This window comes from Sycon ciliatum, chromosome 1 (genome assembly GCF_964019385.1).
Source record: "Sycon ciliatum chromosome 1, ocSycCili1.1, whole genome shotgun sequence".
NCBI lineage: Eukaryota > Metazoa > Porifera > Calcarea > Leucosolenida > Sycettidae > Sycon > Sycon ciliatum.
The window spans coordinates 78530940-78550712 of record NC_088643.1 but is presented as its reverse complement, the minus strand read 5'-3'; the positions used below and the strand labels follow the sequence as shown (position 1 = coordinate 78550712).

General features: G+C 48.6%; 1 protein-coding gene across 1 annotated transcript; it reads left to right on the top strand.

Moving 5' to 3' along the window:
• Positions 1-1569: 1569 nt before the first annotated feature.
• LOC135805639 (sodium-dependent phosphate transport protein 2B-like) lies at positions 1570-6874 on the top strand. The gene is made up of 4 exons (XM_065319711.1): positions 1570-1955; positions 2367-2642; positions 3507-4381; positions 5116-6874. Exons 1-4 carry the CDS (start codon positions 1787-1789, stop codon positions 5569-5571), a joined length of 1776 nt encoding a protein of 591 aa, XP_065175783.1. The 5' UTR covers positions 1570-1786; the 3' UTR covers positions 5572-6874.
• The last annotated feature ends 12899 nt before the right edge of the window (positions 6875-19773 follow it).

Genomic DNA, 19773 nt, shown 5'->3' with positions numbered 1-19773 from the left:
TAGAGTGAAGAACTTCTTGGCCCAAAGGCATCATCCAGGAAGCACCAGACCAGAATACCCTATGACAACACACATGTGGCTCCAAATCGAGACATCAATGCCTCACACTCGTGTGTTGCTATCACTATAGACGATAATTTTTCTGCACAAAGAGGTGTTTTGAATGGTGATTCTGTATCCTTATAGCCGATTTATCGCTATATACGATATATTGGTTATAATGATAATTTGACTGGCTTTTTCTGGTTTTGCTTTTGATATTTTCATTTTGTATCAATATAGCCGGTTTATCACTATGTCCGATGACTTTATAACCGATATCCACTGTACACTGACTGGATGAGACCTGAGCCGAATATCTGGCCACCTAGTACCTACATGTATATGTAGCTGGCTGAAGATTGAGTTACATTGTTTGTAAAAGTAATGCGAAGAATACTGCACAGACTTTACACTGCAGATTATGACCAAGTAAGTTCCAGCCATACACGGCAGTCTATGCCGAAGTAACTCAGTTCACCATTCTGCTGGAGTCCTGTTTTACGGTCGATCTGTGGTGATACAGTCGCTTTGCATGCCAGGGATTGTCACAGACTGAGAGTTACAACTTACAAACCACCTACTTGACAGCTAGCTGTCCATGTACAACACAATGACATTGTCATTTTTTTAAACAGGTTTCACTGTAGTTGTATCTATCCCGCTATTAATAAAGTGAATAAAAAATCTCTCTCTACTGCTAGCATGCTACACTACATAGTCAGCCTCAGTGAACGAAGGGTAGCATGCGCTGCATGTGTGCACTGACCCTGACCGTCTGTATACATGTACATCATGTACAGACCACGACTCACGAGTCACGAAGGAATCAATGGCATTACGGTATGTCTGATCTGATGAGTCATGACTGACATGATGTAGATCATATAGAGTGGTCGGAAAGTCAGTGTAACTGTAAACAGATACTACTCTACAGTCCATTCACTAAACCGTATACGTGTGCACTGTTATTACATGCTCCCATCATACGACTGTGTACAAATACAAGGCAATTTTTTCTGAGTGAATGCACGCTTGCTTGCTGCTCCTTAAAAAAAAACCAGATCAAAATCTGTCCAAATTTGAGAGAGAAAATGGAAAATTGATTTTTTTAGCTCGCTTTGCTGGCTGATTTCCGTGCATTTTCTTACGCCGCTGCTTCGTCTTTGAAGAAGTCATGCACTTATTGATCATCTCAACTTCTGGACCCGTCAAGTAACTAATTTGCTACAGCAACAACCACTTCTGACTGCAGTGCACTCCAGATCCAAGCAAATCATGCAAATCACCCCACGTGGGCTTTGACAGCTTTCCCGCGGGATCGCTCATGGGTCACGTGACAAGTGCATCCACGTGGGGTATTCCCCTGTCAGGCTGGCGCTGGCATCCGGCTTGTGTGCTGACTTGAAGCAGCATGGGGCATACACAATGTCAATGGCCCTTTGACTGAATCATCAGTGAAAAGAGTGCACACGTACACGTATTGCCACTACTATTGCCGTATTGGCCCTTTGTCAGGCTTTGACTGGAAAAGAGTGCACAGTTATGGAATGGACTGTAGTAGATCAACTGTTACTAAAGCATCCAAACCAGATACCCGCCCATTTGTGAATACAGCTAATGTTCCTGTAGGAATAATGTCTCCACCTACCCGATCGGTAAAGAGTTCGTCACATTGACATCGCCAGCGTCAGCAAGACGAGTCTCCTAGCGTCTGTTGAATTGAATACCTATCTCCTCAACGACAATGGGGGATGTGAGGCCACAGCCTGCAGGCAATCCCATTGCCACTGGCGCTAGTGTTGAAGGTGAAAAGGATGAGAACAAGTTTTTGCTAGCTGGTCAAGCTAAACCTAGCGATGCCGGGAGCGTGTCCCTCGCACCGATGGAGGAAGTACGAAAGAGTAATTGGAAATGTACGTAAATCGACAATATGGGAATAAAATTATAAACGGTACCACCGTCATTTTGAGGTTCATTTATAGTCCTAATCATCTTGTGTGTTCGAGAGTACATTCCAGTATGCAGATTTTTTTACTTTTTTACTTTCTAGCCCTTGGGCACAGCAGCTTGGCGGTCTAACTCAAATCAATCTGCAGCAGACGACATCACTTTCAAGTTTGCAGATTTTGTGCTCTAGGAAAGCAGTTGTTGAAGTACAATACTACATGTACATGACTTGTTTGTGACTAGGCAGCAGTGGAACATGGGAAAATGGGTCAACTGTTTGTTTCCCCTTCTTCCCCCCCCCCCCCCCTCCCCACACACACTTTTCCTGGTTATAACCCTGTTCTCTGACTTTGCTTTTGTTATGGTTGTGATTGCAGATAAAAGCAAGAAGCAGCAAGCAAGGACAGTTGCAGCTCTCCTCGGCAAGCTTCTAGTTCTGATCACGGCGTTGTACTTCTTCATATGCTCGCTGGGCATTCTGTCCGATGCGTTCCAATTGGTTGGCGGGCGTGAGGCGGGAGACGCACTTGGCGAAAGTTCGCTGTTTGTCAACCCGCTAGCCGGCCTCATGATTGGGGTCATCGCGACAGTGCTCTTGCAGAGCTCATCGACAACTACTTCCATCATTGTCGCTCTGACTGCATCAGGAGTTAGTAAGTAACACTGTTGAACATCTACATACATGTACATACATAATTATTATAATTATGCTCCCTAGCGTCAGCAATGTCGTTAGGTTGAGCACTCTTACCTTAGCGTGAACCCTTGCCACTCGCCTTGTGCAACGCTCACTGCTCTTGGTGCATTTCGAGCACTCTTGGCTGGGTTTGCAGCTCTTTATAAAAATGCTTTGCTTCACGGAAACGTATTTCATTGCGAAGAGCTGCGCTTCGGTCCTCTGAGCTGTGCTGATGAGCTCTAACAGAGCGAAACAGTTGCTGTCCACAGATTTGAGTAATTATTATAATTATGGGATTGAGATTGAGTACATAAGCTGTGTACATACTCAATCCGCGGACAGAACTGTTTCGTCCTTTGCGGACTCATCAGCACAGCACAGAGAAAATGAGGCCGAGCCTGATAGCAATGAAAAATATATATTTTCCAGAGCCAGATTTAAACCAGGCCCGAACGTAAGCTGTGTACATATAAATAAGCTTTGCTGAGGTTAGCTTGCATTGAACCAGCAAAGTTATCAATCGAACTAGTCTGCTGCGGCATGTATTAGAACTTGGCTCTACATGGCGTGTTTTGTTTTAATTGGTTATTGCTGCTGACTTGTTACTGTGGCTCAGTATGATAGTGTGTGCTGACTTGTTACTGTGGCTCAGTATGATAGTGTGTGGCAAGTAATTGTACCCTGTTCAGTTCTGTTGTCCACGCATGAACACTGGTGAATCCCCAATGACGAAACTTTGGAGAGATATTCACGCTGATTGCCGGCAGTGTAAGACCGAAGTGGCGAAGAAGGAGATTGAGACATGGTGAATGCTGGTGTTTTCTTTTTGTCGTTCCAGTACAGAAAGTTGAATACTCCATACCGATCGTGATGGGTGCTAACATCGGTACGTCGGTTACCAACACCATAGTGTCGATTGGCCAGATTGGCGACCGCGAGCAATTCAAGCGTGCGTTTGCCGGCGCCACCGTACACGATATGTTCAACTTCCTCTCTGTCTTGGTTCTGTTGCCTGTGGAAGCTGTCAGTCACTATTTGTTCTATCTGACTGAAGCCATAGTGAACACAATGTCCTTGACTGAAGAAGCTGACAATCAGGAGTTTCTCAGTGTGCTGACTGACCCATTCATTGAGCTCTTTGTCCAGCTCAACCGGTCAGCCATTATTGAGAATGCCAGAGGCAATCACACAGAGGAAATTCACCTGCTCAAGCAACACTGTGGCATTCTGCAGGAGGGCAACTGCACTGTCAACGAAACAGTCGCTGAAGGCTGCGTGGAAAATATTGTCCAGAAGTGCGACTACGCCTTCTTCAATTCTTCGTTATCGGAGCGAGCTATCGGTGTGATTATGTTGCTGATAGCACTATTCATGCTCATCACGGCACTGCTGGTTATGGTCAAGGCGCTCAGATCCGTGCTGGGCGTACAGCTGGAGGGTGTCGTCAAGAAAGCTGCCAATGGCAACCTGCCGGGTAAGGCCAGGTACCTGACGCCATACCTGGCCATACTGATCGGTGCTGGTGTCACCATGCTTGTGCAGTCCAGCTCTGTGTTCACATCCACACTCACTCCTCTCGTAGGCATTGGTATTCTCGACCTGGAGAGGATGCTGCCGCTCACCGTGGGCTCCAACATCGGCACAACGTTCACTGGCATTCTAGCAGCACTGGCCCTCAAAGGTGAAGCGGAGGACCGCCGACACGGCTTCCAGGCAAGTTCTTAGGCGCACATTGTAGTGCACAGCAGTAGTGAGGATGAATTGGCTTGGATCGGTTTTGCCACTTTGGCTTTTCTGGTGCCTGTTTGCTATTGTACTTAAAACTTTCGCACTGAAATTGGGAATGATTATTCCGATCTGGTAGGTGCTTGTACCGAACATGATTATGCTCGGCTAATATACAGCTGCGTCAGGTGAAATCTGCCTCAATGTTCATAGATGGTCTCTTGAACTAGTAGCCTGTAGTTGTACATGTCGATAATATACCATGATCTGCCCTACTAACCTACCCAGTACTACCCTGTACACATCTATGGGACCTTGTGCACTGTGACGTAGACTAGAGCTGGAACAAAACATGCTACGTACCCAACAGCATTCCATCCCACATTCATACAACTACCAGAGTGCCAGGAGCAGTGGCGGATCCAGAGATCTCTACAGGGGGAGGGGGGTCCAGTATAGTCAAAACTGAATAGCTGATACATGTATATGGTTGCCAGTAGCACATTTATGAAATTTAGGGGGTTCCGCGGAACCCCTGCCGGAACCCCTCCTGGATTCGCCCCTGAGGAGCATTGCACTTCTGGGTTTCTGAGTATGCACGTTGGCTCGGATTTCACCGAGGGCAACTCTATGAGTACATGCCAAGAACCTATCTTTACATCTCTCACTGACATTCTTCTTACTCTGTGGCATCATATATGTTGCTGTCTGTATTCTTGCAGGTAGCATTTGCACATTTGTTCTTCAACATTTCTGGTTTGCTTGTCTGGTATCCGATTCCGGCCATGCGAAATGTCGTGCTGGGCTGTGCGCGCTTCATGGGTGAGACCACAGCCAAGTACCGCTGGTTCGCTATACTATACCTCATCTTGGCCTTCCTGCTCATTCCAGGACTGGTATTCGGCTTATCGCTGGGTGGCTGGCAGGTCATGGTGGGTGTTCTGGCGCCTGTATTCTTTGTTTTCTTCCTCGTCTGGCTGCTTAACATGCTGCAAAAGCACCGGCGAAGTTACCTGCCCGTTCGCCTCCAGACGTGGGATTTCCTGCCTCTATGGCTGACGAGCTTACAGCCATATGACGCCGTCATCTCGAAGGTTCTAGGTGCGCTCAGGCGGCGGAAGAAGTCGTACACAGCTGCTCATGATGACGAGGGCACTGAGGACCATCCCATTCCCTGAGCTTACACCAACCGCTTGGGTCGTCCTAACACTGCTGATCACAACAAGGACAACACCACTGCCTGAGCCGCTTACACTGATCTCCTGGGCCATCCTATCACTGCAAAGCAAGTCCTAGGTGACATAGGTAAGCCGGGCGAACACAAATTTGGGTATCTGACTATCTGTGTGCTAAGTCAACACATTCGCCTAGGTGATGTCGAGCCATAGTGGCATTGGAGTAGAGAAACGCCTACACTCTTGTATCACTCACACCGATAGAGCTCGAATGGGTGCCCTTGAACCTAGAGTTCCTGGACTGTGCACTGCATGCCGGTGACTGCAATATAATATGGAGCTGCTTTGAGCTGAACGAGTCTCTCAGTCTCAGCCCTTGAACTAGCTCCTTCACGACCCTGCTCGGTAGCACCCAGTCCGGGACACCATTGGACCATTTCTTCTTTAAACGCCCATCGCTGGAGGCGATGATAGCGATGCTACAGCAGAAGCCATAGCAGCTTGTGCTGGGATTGCACCATTTAACAGCTTGCAAGGCTGAAGAATTGACCGCCACTATTCAAGTCGCAGCAGCTCTTCCGGGACACACACACACACACACACACACACACACACACACACACACACACACACACACACACACACACACACACACACACTAGAGGTGCAGCAAAATATACCTTGAACTGCTTGATCATTCGCCCGGGCATTCTCACTGAAGAACATTCCACATTGATTGGGAGCTGCCATTCAGCATAGAAGCTGCGGGTCAAGAGCTGCTGCGACTGTATCGGTTTGAGTTGGCATGGCACTGTAGCAGTCTCATTTCAGCTTGTCCAGTCTCCTTATCGCAGTACCATCTGAATCTAGAAGCAAAATCTGAAAAGCAGTGCCTCGCCGCTTATACAGGTTATAGCATTATTGTAGTATCTTCTTGCCTATTATTTACGATTACATGCACAGATCAGTACTTACCACGCAAACCATCACCAACCACTTACTGCACTTGCAATGCTGCATGATGTAGGAGCTTGTTTTACCATTCGCTGTTATTCGCGGTAAATTGAATATTGCTCGAGGTTCGCTTCGCATGGAACTCGGAGTTGCAGCTACGAAATTGTTTGACTTCTGCGTTATTCAAGTATTTACGATTATTATAAAATGATTACAGTGTTTTACAGGATTTTCTGATTTTTGATATTTATTTTATTTACATTTACTTGTTTGTTTGTTTATTTTATTTTACTTCACCAAGTGAACAGGCATTTCTGCCTTCTCACCAGGTCCGGAGACCTAGTTCCGACAACATGATGAAGGGTGAATGAAAATGTATGCATAAAATGATTAAAATCATGCAGGTTATAATTATGAACGCGGATAAAAATGATTGAATCACGAGACATGGAGCATGAATTTATGGAGTATGGACACAGAGCATGTAAAAAAATTATGAAAAAAAAGATGTGTAAGATGATTAATGATGAAAAATCAAGCTTGGGTCGTGCTTGCCGGGGTCGTAGATATAATAATTATGACAGAGAGAACACACGAAGAAAGGGAGAAAATGAGTGAGAGGGAGAGAGAGAGAGAGAGAGAGAGAGAGAGAGAGAGAGAGAGAGAGAGAGAGAGAGAGAGAGAGAGAGAGAGAGAGAGAGAGAGAGAGAGAGAGAGAGAGAGAGAGAGAGAGAGAGAGAGAGAGAGAGAGAGAGAGAGAGAGAGAGAGAGAGAGAGAGAGAATGAGAATGAGAAAGAGAGATAGAGAGATAGAGAGATAGAGAGATAGGTAGATAGATAGAGAGAATGAGTGAGTGAGTGAGTGAGTGAGAGAGAGAGAGAGTGTGGGAGAGAGGGGGGGGGGGAGTGTGTGAGAGAGAGGGGGGAGAGAGAGAGATCGAGAAAGAAATCGATCAGTATGTGAGAGTAGCTGATCGAGTTATTGCTCCGCTGCAATCGCCTCTAGATCTAATACACGTGTGAGAGCCTGGAAAGTCCGCTTTTCACCCTCAGTTCTGACGCTAACGGGAAGAGCATTCCACCGGACACTGCGAACCGGATGTAACGTCTCCAGAAGGGACCGCAGAGAAAATGCACACGTAGCAGATTGGCCTGCTGCCCTCGAGTTGCCCGGATGTTGCTGGGGGCGCCAACTGGAGCGATGCGTGTGAACATCTCCTGAAGCAGGGGGCTGGCTCTGTGGCGGTGGCACCGATGAACTAGGACCAGAAGCTTTTGATTTAGCAGTTGCACTTCAAGTATATTCTGGCAATCTGACCGCTAGTTTCAGTTTCCCTTGCCACTTTTATGCTGCAGTTCAATCAGGCTGGTCCTGCTGTAAGATTGCAAAAACAGATCCATTGTCCGGGCTGCATTTGAGTCTGTCCATACCAGGATTTGTTGTTAAAACTTAAAAGCGAGGAAGTAATGATTATGGCGACAGTACGCAGGACTCTCCTGATGATTGCATAGTGTAAGAAACTCGGAACAGAGACGAATTCCACTGGACCTTGTGTGCGTGTGGTGCCGGACAAATGCCACGGCTACGAATGTATGCAATTGGGGTATCAGCTGATTCAGCTCAGGAACAGGTACATGACTTCTTACTGGTCACATATTGGCAAACCATTCAGCACGTGCGAATTTGTGGGCAGCTTGTCGTCGCTGACAATGGCGCACAAGTGCATCTATAATAATACTACCGGTACTACTGAAAACATAATACAACTGACTGTTTGCATGTGATACCATGATGCCACAGTAGATCTGCAGTACAGGTGCCAGTGTACCGTACGCAGGGTTCTAGCCAGGTCAAAATAGTAGGGGGGGGGGGGGGGCATGAGAAACAGTTACCCCGTATCCCATTTTTCCACTTTCCCAATATTGTCTTGCCACGCTAAATGCAACGTATGGGGCGGATCCCCGACTTCGCCCCAGACAAAATAATGTGCCCTTATGAACCATCTAATAGTGACTTTCGACTGCATTTCCTTGAATTGCATGAAAAACACGAAAATCCAAAAATGATTTGGGGTGGCACTGTGACTTTTTCACAGGGGGGGGGGGGGGGGCGAAACGGCAGAGTAGGGGGCGCTGCACCCCCCCCCCCCTTGGCTAGAACCCTGCGTACGTGTGCACGTCACATGACATGGATGGAGTATACTTTTTTTAGGATGCTCACAACACGAATCACGTGAAACCGGGAAGTAAGAACCAAAGCAAAAAGACAACCCAAATTCGGAAATAAATAGAACACTCAATTGAAATGTAAGTTATAATTATGGACATGGTGCAATCGGGAATATTGGAACACAGTAGGGAAGATGCGATAAGGCACTTTTAAAACACTGTTACATGCACAGTCGTGTACTATATGTTTGGTGCATGGTGATGATGGCCTCATGATCATGGGTCGGAACCTTTGGAAGAGTTGACTCTACAATACATTTGTACACACAAAAACGGGCACAACAGAGGTTTACAGATTTGTCGCAACTCAGAGTTTCTTGCTTACTGTCGACTGTCGCAACTCAGAGTTTCTTGCTTGTTTCTTGCTTACTGTCGACTGTCGCGAGTCTGTAAACCTCCGTTGTGCTATTTTGTGTGTAATAGTGCTCCACATTGTTGTGTTGAGCCCTCTCCGATGGCAGAAGGAAGTTTTCCTCCTTGCAATACATTTGTACACATAGCTGTACCTACAAATGTCACTTCTCTGCGGTTGACGTCACAGTATAAGAATTAGCAGAGAAGTAGTGTTCTCTGTCCACCCGGGAACGAGTACGAGGGAACACAGTGTGGGATAAAAAGAGGTGACGAGTGCAGGGTCGGCCTCTTTTGTCTTTGTGCGGAGAGTTGAGTGAGAGTGCCCACCCACCCCAGTAATCATCATGTAATTTCATATATCATCGCTTTGATTATTCTAGTGATTTGGTTATTCTAGAGTGTGGGGATGCATAATGGTCGGGCATGGTTTTCTGGTTGTACGTAGCTGGAGTTTTTGTTAGACTAGGCAATGGTTCTGTATAGTCATGACCACGGAATTGTGTGCAAAGACAATAAGTTGGGGCGCTGTGCAGTGTGCTGTGGTGGCCCCCACTGGCAATGTTCACGTGTTCAGTAGTGGTGTACACGTATGAGTGAGTGTGCGGATGTGTGCGCAACGAGTGAGTGCAGGGTGGACAGAGAAGTAATAATTATAATACTACCAAGAGTCCATAACCCCGGGGTTATGGACTCTTGATATTACCAAGAGTATAATTATAACCCCCCACTCTTGATATTACCTACTGTATACAATAGATCTGCAATGTACAAACATAATACATAAGGCACACCGGGATTTCTAGAACCTACGTGACCCGATCCTTGGCTTGACATTGAATGATGATCCCAACAACGGTACTAATACTAGTAAAGTAGTAGTACTAGTAAGCTCGGGCCGGAATGTCCCTGAGTGACCCATGAGCATGACGTGTTATTGCCAAATGCCAAGTAACAAGACAGAGTGCCAGAGTGGGTACTGACTACTGCACTGAGTCATGCATGGGTCTCAGTCACAGTCACACACGTATCATTGCATTCATTGGCATTCATTGCACCATGGCATGATAAAGACAATGATATTGATAATACACTATTACAGATGGAGCGGACTCGCTCCCTTCTATTTACACTGCAACGTTCGAACACATTTTCGTAGTTAAAACAACGTTTCGGCATATAGCCCTCATCAGGTTTGCAATGATGTGCACTCTACAAAGGAGCAGCAAATATACTGTGCTGTGGTGTGTTTGCGCCAAATGTGTCAGCTACAAAGGTGGCGAAAGGGATTGGTGATATATTAATATCCAGATACGATATATTCACAGTAGTGCCCAGCCAGCATTAGTGTTTACTTGCGGCCGCAAGTTGCGGATTTCAACAGCTTCTCGCAGTTTTCTGCTTGCTCTGTCGCCTGCCCTTGCCAGGACTGACACAGCCGAGAACACACTATCCGCAGCAGCTATACTCTCGCCAGAATGTTTGTCGCGCACGTGGTCACCCCATGGCTTATCGAGAGTGCGACGGCGTGCTTCGCCATTGTGCTCCCGAATTCTTGTTTCCAAGGAGCGTTCCGTCTCCCCCGATACATCGACGATATCATCATCCTATGGACACATGGTAGGCAGCGCCTTCTGGAGCTCATAGAAAGATTCAACGCCAGCCACGAACGTATCAAATTCACGCATGAATTAAGTTGTGACAGTGGCTGCATAGACTACATGGACGTAACGATCGCAGTTGGGCAAACCGGAGAGCTGTCATTCAAATTGTTCCAGAAGGCATGCAGTAGTGGCCTACTGGTGGATTATTCATCGGCAGTTCCTCACCACATCAAGTTAGCCGTCGCTCAATCTCAATTCCTAAGGGCACAGCGACTATCGTCTAACCCCATGATGCAAGCCGAGAGCGAACAAAAAATACACAAACAACTGCGCATAAATAACTACCCAGCCAGTATCATATCGGAAGCAAGGGAAGCTGCCAGGAAACCTCGGCGTAGACGACGCGGTAATCCTCGCTCTGCCTTCCTTAAACTACCGTTCAAGTCCGATGAAGTACACCACCATGTGAACAAAGCAATACGGAAATACAAGTTGCCGGTACGTGTCGTATACGAGCACTCGGGCAGCCTCAGGCGTCAACTGTGCCGTTCGGCGCTGTTACCACCCAAGTGCGTAAACGAGCCCAACATTACTGAAAAAAGACGAAGAGGGCGTCCACTAGGGCCTTGCATTACCTGTCAGTCTGGAGGCGAACGAGTATGTATGACAAAGAATGTAGTCTACGAATTGCAATGCAAATGGTGCCGGGAAACGTATGTTGGGGAGACGGAACGCTCCTTGGAAACAAGAATTCGGGAGCACAATGGCGAGGCACGCCGTCGCACTCTCGATAAGCCATGGGGTGACCACGTGCGCGACAAACATTCTGGCGAGAGTATAGCTGCTGCGGATAGTGTGTTCTCGGCTGTGTCAGTCCTGGCAAGGGCAGGCGACAGAGCAAGCAGAAAACTGCGAGAAGCTGTTGAAATCCGCAACTTGCGGCCGCAAGTAAACACTAATGCTGGCTGGGCACTACTGTGAATATATCGTATCTGGATATTAATATATCACCAATCCCTTTCGCCACCTTTGTAGCTGACACATTTGGCGCAAACACACCACAGCACAGTATATTTGCTGCTCCTTTGTAGAGTGCACATCATTGCAAACCTGATGAGGGCTATATGCCGAAACGTTGTTTTAACTACGAAAATGTGTTCGAACGTTGCAGTGTAAATAGAAGGGAGCGAGTCCGCTCCATCTGTAATTCTGTATGAAACTGCAGGAGGCCTCACCGCTTCTAATCTCTTGGTTCTCCTCTTCTAGGAGCGAGGCGCCATGGCGATACTTGCAATGGGGGTGCAAACTCCAGAGGAGCCAGTGCCAGTTGTCGTTTCTTCTTCAATGCCGGCGGGAGCGTATCATCCCACGGTTCATCACGCAATCGGTTCGGCCACCTCCAGCCTCAAGGCACAAGAGTGTTCGACAGCAAAGACGCTTCCAGTACTGTCTCCGACTTCTGAGCGACGCAATACAGGACAAGTGCGCAGAAAGGGACTTCCGTACAAGACAGTGCCGGTACTTCTGCGAACAGCTTTGGTCGTTTTCCAGGGAGGATTACGTGCGTATTCGCGCCCTGCGGCGCTGTGTGGTGACGGAGGAGCGCATCCGTACCAATGCAAGGCTTCGATGGAAGCTGTCTAGGCTTCAAGCCCAAGAAGATGCCAGGGAAGCGCATGAGGCATGTTTGCCCGCGTCGTCCTACCAGAGTGGGACAGCCCTGGGTAGTCCCGGCCGGACGGGAATGGAGCATTCTCGGCGAACGCTTGTCATGGACTCGTGTGTAACAGACAATGCCAGACGGGTATTGGAACTGGGACCCGGTTTTGTACCGTCCACGGGCAAGTTAACCAGTCGTGAGAAATCAGAAGTGGTCACCTCCGTAGAACGGATGGCCTACACTTTGAGATGGCAGCAGGCGCGGCCTCAGGGTGTGGACCAGCCAGAGGACGACCACGATACCGGTACCGAGTGTGATCGCAGGCTGTGGAAGCTAAAGAAGCATGGCTTCAAGCAACCGCCCAGAATGAGCCAGGATGAGGAAAGAAAGATGGCCAACTTCAAGGACGAAGTTTTGGCAGCATATGGCAAACAAAGACCTCCCAAGCATAATATGACGCAAGAGGAACGCGACGGACTGAGAGAACTTCGTCATGACCCCAGTGTAGTGATAAAGCAATCCGACAAGAGCAAGAAGCTAGTAGCTATGAAACAGGAACTCTACCTGGAGAAGGCAGAGGCACTTCTGTCTGACAGCACTATGTACAGAAAAGTGGATGTAACTATCACTGCGTATGAGAAAGAGGTTAAATCCATACTGGAAGAGCAATGCACGAATATGGATCCTGATCTTCTGACTGCAATACTCCCTCATGACACACGATTCCCGGAACTATACGGTCTTCCAAAGGACCACAAGCAAAATTTGCCCCTCCGACCTGTTGTCTCTGCTTGTGACAGTCCAGTCACAGGAATTTCGGTGGTTCTCGAACGCATATTGCATCAACTGCTTGCATTTGTCCCATCGCACCTCATCAACACCAAAGACGCGCTAGACAATATCCGCACCATATACCCTGGCCTTAAAGCACCTGCTGGAACGATTCTGGCTACGATGGATGTGGTGGGTTTGTATCCCAGCATACCGATCGAAGAGGGCGTGAATGCCGTTAGTGACGTGCTAGAGCAACACTATAACAGAGTTGATATGCTCGGGCTGAGCGTGACCCAAGTCAGGACACTACTGAAGTTTGTTCTGAGTCATAACTACTTCAGATTTGGCAAACAGATCTACCACCAGCTAGATGGGGTTGCTATGGGGAACAACCTGGCACCTCCATTTGCCATCCTGTTTATGCACACCATTGAGACACGACTTCTTCAGGACTCACCCTTCCAACCTATTCTGTTCAGACGATACATCGACGATATCATCATCCTATGGACACATGGTAGGCAGCGCCTTCTGGAGCTCATAGAAAGATTCAACGCCAGCCACGAACGTATCAAATTCACGCATGAATTAAGTTGTGACAGTGGCTGCATAGACTACATGGACGTAACGATCGCAGTTGGGCAAACCGGAGAGCTGTCATTCAAATTGTTCCAGAAGGCATGCAGTAGTGGCCTACTGGTGGATTATTCATCGGCAGTTCCTCACCACATCAAGTTAGCCGTCGCTCAATCTCAATTCCTAAGGGCACAGCGACTATCGTCTAACCCCATGATGCAAGCCGAGAGCGAACAAAAAATACACAAACAACTGCGCATAAATAACTACCCAGCCAGTATCATATCGGAAGCAAGGGAAGCTGCCAGGAAACCTCGGCGTAGACGACGCGGTAATCCTCGCTCTGCCTTCCTTAAACTACCGTTCAAGTCCGATGAAGTACACCACCATGTGAACAAAGCAATACGGAAATACAAGTTGCCGGTACGTGTCGTATACGAGCACTCGGGCAGCCTCAGGCGTCAACTGTGCCGTTCGGCGCTGTTACCACCCAAGTGCGTAAACGAGCCCAACATTACTGAAAAAAGACGAAGAGGGCGTCCACTAGGGCCTTGCATTACCTGTCAGTCTGGAGGCGAACGAGTATGTATGACAAAGAATGTAGTCTACGAATTGCAATGCAAATGGTGCCGGGAAACGTATGTTGGGGAGACGGAACGCTCCTTGGAAACAAGAATTCGGGAGCACAATGGCGAGGCACGCCGTCGCACTCTCGATAAGCCATGGGGTGACCACGTGCGCGACAAACATTCTGGCGAGAGTATAGCTGCTGCGGATAGTGTGTTCTCGGCTGTGTCAGTCCTGGCAAGGGCAGGCGACAGAGCAAGCAGAAAACTGCGAGAAGCTGTTGAAATCCGCAACTTGCGGCCGCAAGTAAACACTAATGCTGGCTGGGCACTACTGTGAATATATCGTATCTGGATATTAATATATCACCAATCCCTTTCGCCACCTTTGTAGCTGACACATTTGGCGCAAACACACCACAGCACAGTATATTTGCTGCTCCTTTGTAGAGTGCACATCATTGCAAACCTGATGAGGGCTATATGCCGAAACGTTGTTTTAACTACGAAAATGTGTTCGAACGTTGCAGTGTAAATAGAAGGGAGCGAGTCCGCTCCATCTGTAATTCTGTATGAAACTGCAGGAGGCCTCACCGCTTCTAATCTCTTGGTTCTCCTCTTCTAGGAGCGAGGCGCCATGGCGATACTTGCAATGGGGGTGCAAACTCCAGAGGAGCCAGTGCCAGTTGTCGTTTCTTCTTCAATGCCGGCGGGAGCGTATCATCCCACGGTTCATCACGCAATCGGTTCGGCCACCTCCAGCCTCAAGGCACAAGAGTGTTCGACAGCAAAGACGCTTCCAGTACTGTCTCCGACTTCTGAGCGACGCAATACAGGACAAGTGCGCAGAAAGGGACTTCCGTACAAGACAGTGCCGGTACTTCTGCGAACAGCTTTGGTCGTTTTCCAGGGAGGATTACGTGCGTATTCGCGCCCTGCGGCGCTGTGTGGTGACGGAGGAGCGCATCCGTACCAATGCAAGGCTTCGATGGAAGCTGTCTAGGCTTCAAGCCCAAGAAGATGCCAGGGAAGCGCATGAGGCATGTTTGCCCGCGTCGTCCTACCAGAGTGGGACAGCCCTGGGTAGTCCCGGCCGGACGGGAATGGAGCATTCTCGGCGAACGCTTGTCATGGACTCGTGTGTAACAGACAATGCCAGACGGGTATTGGAACTGGGACCCGGTTTTGTACCGTCCACGGGCAAGTTAACCAGTCGTGAGAAATCAGAAGTGGTCACCTCCGTAGAACGGATGGCCTACACTTTGAGATGGCAGCAGGCGCGGCCTCAGGGTGTGGACCAGCCAGAGGACGACCACGATACCGGTACCGAGTGTGATCGCAGGCTGTGGAAGCTAAAGAAGCATGGCTTCAAGCAACCGCCCAGAATGAGCCAGGATGAGGAAAGAAAGATGGCCAACTTCAAGGACGAAGTTTTGGCAGCATATGGCAAACAAAGACCTCCCAAGCATAATATGACGCAAGAGGAACGCGACGGACTGAGAGAACTTCGTCATGACCCCAGTGTAGTGATAAAGCAATCCGACAAGAGCAAGAAGCTAGTAGCTATGAAACAGGAACTCTACCTGGAGAAGGCAGAGGCACTTCTGTCTGACAGCACTATGTACAGAAAAGTGGATGTAACTATCACTGCGTATGAGAAAGAGGTTAAATCCATACTGGAAGAGCAATGCACGAATATGGATCCTGATCTTCTGACTGCAATACTCCCTCATGACACACGATTCCCGGAACTATACGGTCTTCCAAAGGACCACAAGCAAAATTTGCCCCTCCGACCTGTTGTCTCTGCTTGTGACAGTCCAGTCACAGGAATTTCGGTGGTTCTCGAACGCATATTGCATCAACTGCTTGCATTTGTCCCATCGCACCTCATCAACACCAAAGACGCGCTAGACAATATCCGCACCATATACCCTGGCCTTAAAGCACCTGCTGGAACGATTCTGGCTACGATGGATGTGGTGGGTTTGTATCCCAGCATACCGATCGAAGAGGGCGTGAATGCCGTTAGTGACGTGCTAGAGCAACACTATAACAGAGTTGATATGCTCGGGCTGAGCGTGACCCAAGTCAGGACACTACTGAAGTTTGTTCTGAGTCATAACTACTTCAGATTTGGCAAACAGATCTACCACCAGCTAGATGGGGTTGCTATGGGGAACAACCTGGCACCTCCATTTGCCATCCTGTTTATGCACACCATTGAGACACGACTTCTTCAGGACTCACCCTTCCAACCTATTCTGTTCAGACGATACATCGACGATATCATCATCCTATGGACACATGGTAGGCAGCGCCTTCTGGAGCTCATAGAAAGATTCAACGCCAGCCACGAACGTATCAAATTCACGCATGAATTAAGTTGTGACAGTGGCTGCATAGACTACATGGACGTAACGATCGCAGTTGGGCAAACCGGAGAGCTGTCATTCAAATTGTTCCAGAAGGCATGCAGTAGTGGCCTACTGGTGGATTATTCATCGGCAGTTCCTCACCACATCAAGTTAGCCGTCGCTCAATCTCAATTCCTAAGGGCACAGCGACTATCGTCTAACCCCATGATGCAAGCCGAGAGCGAACAAAAAATACACAAACAACTGCGCATAAATAACTACCCAGCCAGTATCATATCGGAAGCAAGGGAAGCTGCCAGGAAACCTCGGCGTAGACGACGCGGTAATCCTCGCTCTGCCTTCCTTAAACTACCGTTCAAGTCCGATGAAGTACACCACCATGTGAACAAAGCAATACGGAAATACAAGTTGCCGGTACGTGTCGTATACGAGCACTCGGGCAGCCTCAGGCGTCAACTGTGCCGTTCGGCGCTGTTACCACCCAAGTGCGTAAACGAGCCCAACATTACTGAAAAAAGACGAAGAGGGCGTCCACTAGGGCCTTGCATTACCTGTCAGTCTGGAGGCGAACGAGTATGTATGACAAAGAATGTAGTCTACGAATTGCAATGCAAATGGTGCCGGGAAACGTATGTTGGGGAGACGGAACGCTCCTTGGAAACAAGAATTCGGGAGCACAATGGCGAGGCACGCCGTCGCACTCTCGATAAGCCATGGGGTGACCACGTGCGCGACAAACATTCTGGCGAGAGTATAGCTGCTGCGGATAGTGTGTTCTCGGCTGTGTCAGTCCTGGCAAGGGCAGGCGACAGAGCAAGCAGAAAACTGCGAGAAGCTGTTGAAATCCGCAACTTGCGGCCGCAAGTAAACACTAATGCTGGCTGGGCACTACTGTGAATATATCGTATCTGGATATTAATATATCACCAATCCCTTTCGCCACCTTTGTAGCTGACACATTTGGCGCAAACACACCACAGCACAGTATATTTGCTGCTCCTTTGTAGAGTGCACATCATTGCAAACCTGATGAGGGCTATATGCCGAAACGTTGTTTTAACTACGAAAATGTGTTCGAACGTTGCAGTGTAAATAGAAGGGAGCGAGTCCGCTCCATCTGTAATTCTGTATGAAACTGCAGGAGGCCTCACCGCTTCTAATCTCTTGGTTCTCCTCTTCTAGGAGCGAGGCGCCATGGCGATACTTGCAATGGGGGTGCAAACTCCAGAGGAGCCAGTGCCAGTTGTCGTTTCTTCTTCAATGCCGGCGGGAGCGTATCATCCCACGGTTCATCACGCAATCGGTTCGGCCACCTCCAGCCTCAAGGCACAAGAGTGTTCGACAGCAAAGACGCTTCCAGTACTGTCTCCGACTTCTGAGCGACGCAATACAGGACAAGTGCGCAGAAAGGGACTTCCGTACAAGACAGTGCCGGTACTTCTGCGAACAGCTTTGGTCGTTTTCCAGGGAGGATTACGTGCGTATTCGCGCCCTGCGGCGCTGTGTGGTGACGGAGGAGCGCATCCGTACCAATGCAAGGCTTCGATGGAAGCTGTCTAGGCTTCAAGCCCAAGAAGATGCCAGGGAAGCGCATGAGGCATGTTTGCCCGCGTCGTCCTACCAGAGTGGGACAGCCCTGGGTAGTCCCGGCCGGACGGGAATGGAGCATTCTCGGCGAACGCTTGTCATGGACTCGTGTGTAACAGACAATGCCAGACGGGTATTGGAACTGGGACCCGGTTTTGTACCGTCCACGGGCAAGTTAACCAGTCGTGAGAAATCAGAAGTGGTCACCTCCGTAGAACGGATGGCCTACACTTTGAGATGGCAGCAGGCGCGGCCTCAGGGTGTGGACCAGCCAGAGGACGACCACGATACCGGTACCGAGTGTGATCGCAGGCTGTGGAAGCTAAAGAAGCATGGCTTCAAGCAACCGCCCAGAATGAGCCAGGATGAGGAAAGAAAGATGGCCAACTTCAAGGACGAAGTTTTGGCAGCATATGGCAAACAAAGACCTCCCAAGCATAATATGACGCAAGAGGAACGCGACGGACTGAGAGAACTTCGTCATGACCCCAGTGTAGTGATAAAGCAATCCGACAAGAGCAAGAAGCTAGTAGCTATGAAACAGGAACTCTACCTGGAGAAGGCAGAGGCACTTCTGTCTGACAGCACTATGTACAGAAAAGTGGATGTAACTATCACTGCGTATGAGAAAGAGGTTAAATCCATACTGGAAGAGCAATGCACGAATATGGATCCTGATCTTCTGACTGCAATACTCCCTCATGACACACGATTCCCGGAACTATACGGTCTTCCAAAGGACCACAAGCAAAATTTGCCCCTCCGACCTGTTGTCTCTGCTTGTGACAGTCCAGTCACAGGAATTTCGGTGGTTCTCGAACGCATATTGCATCAACTGCTTGCATTTGTCCCATCGCACCTCATCAACACCAAAGACGCGCTAGACAATATCCGCACCATATACCCTGGCCTTAAAGCACCAGCTGGAACGATTCTGGCTACGATGGATGTGGTGGGTTTGTATCCCAGCATACCGATCGAAGAGGGCGTGAATGCCGTTAGTGACGTGCTAGAGCAACACTATAACAGAGTTGATATGCTCGGGCTGAGCGTGACCCAAGTCAGGACACTACTGAAGTTTGTTCTGAGTCATAACTACTTCAGATTTGGCAAACAGATCTACCACCAGCTAGATGGGGTTGCTATGGGGAACAACCTGGCACCTCCATTTGCCATCCTGTTTATGCACACCATTGAGACACGACTTCTTCAGGACTCACCCTTCCAACCTATTCTGTTCAGACGATACATCGACGATATCATCATCCTATGGACACATGGTAGGCAGCGCCTTCTGGAGCTCATAGAAAGATTCAACGCCAGCCACGAACGTATCAAATTCACGCATGAATTAAGTTGTGACAGTGGCTGCATAGACTACATGGACGTAACGATCGCAGTTGGGCAAACCGGAGAGCTGTCATTCAAATTGTTCCAGAAGGCATGCAGTAGTGGCCTACTGGTGGATTATTCATCGGCAGTTCCTCACCACATCAAGTTAGCCGTCGCTCAATCTCAATTCCTAA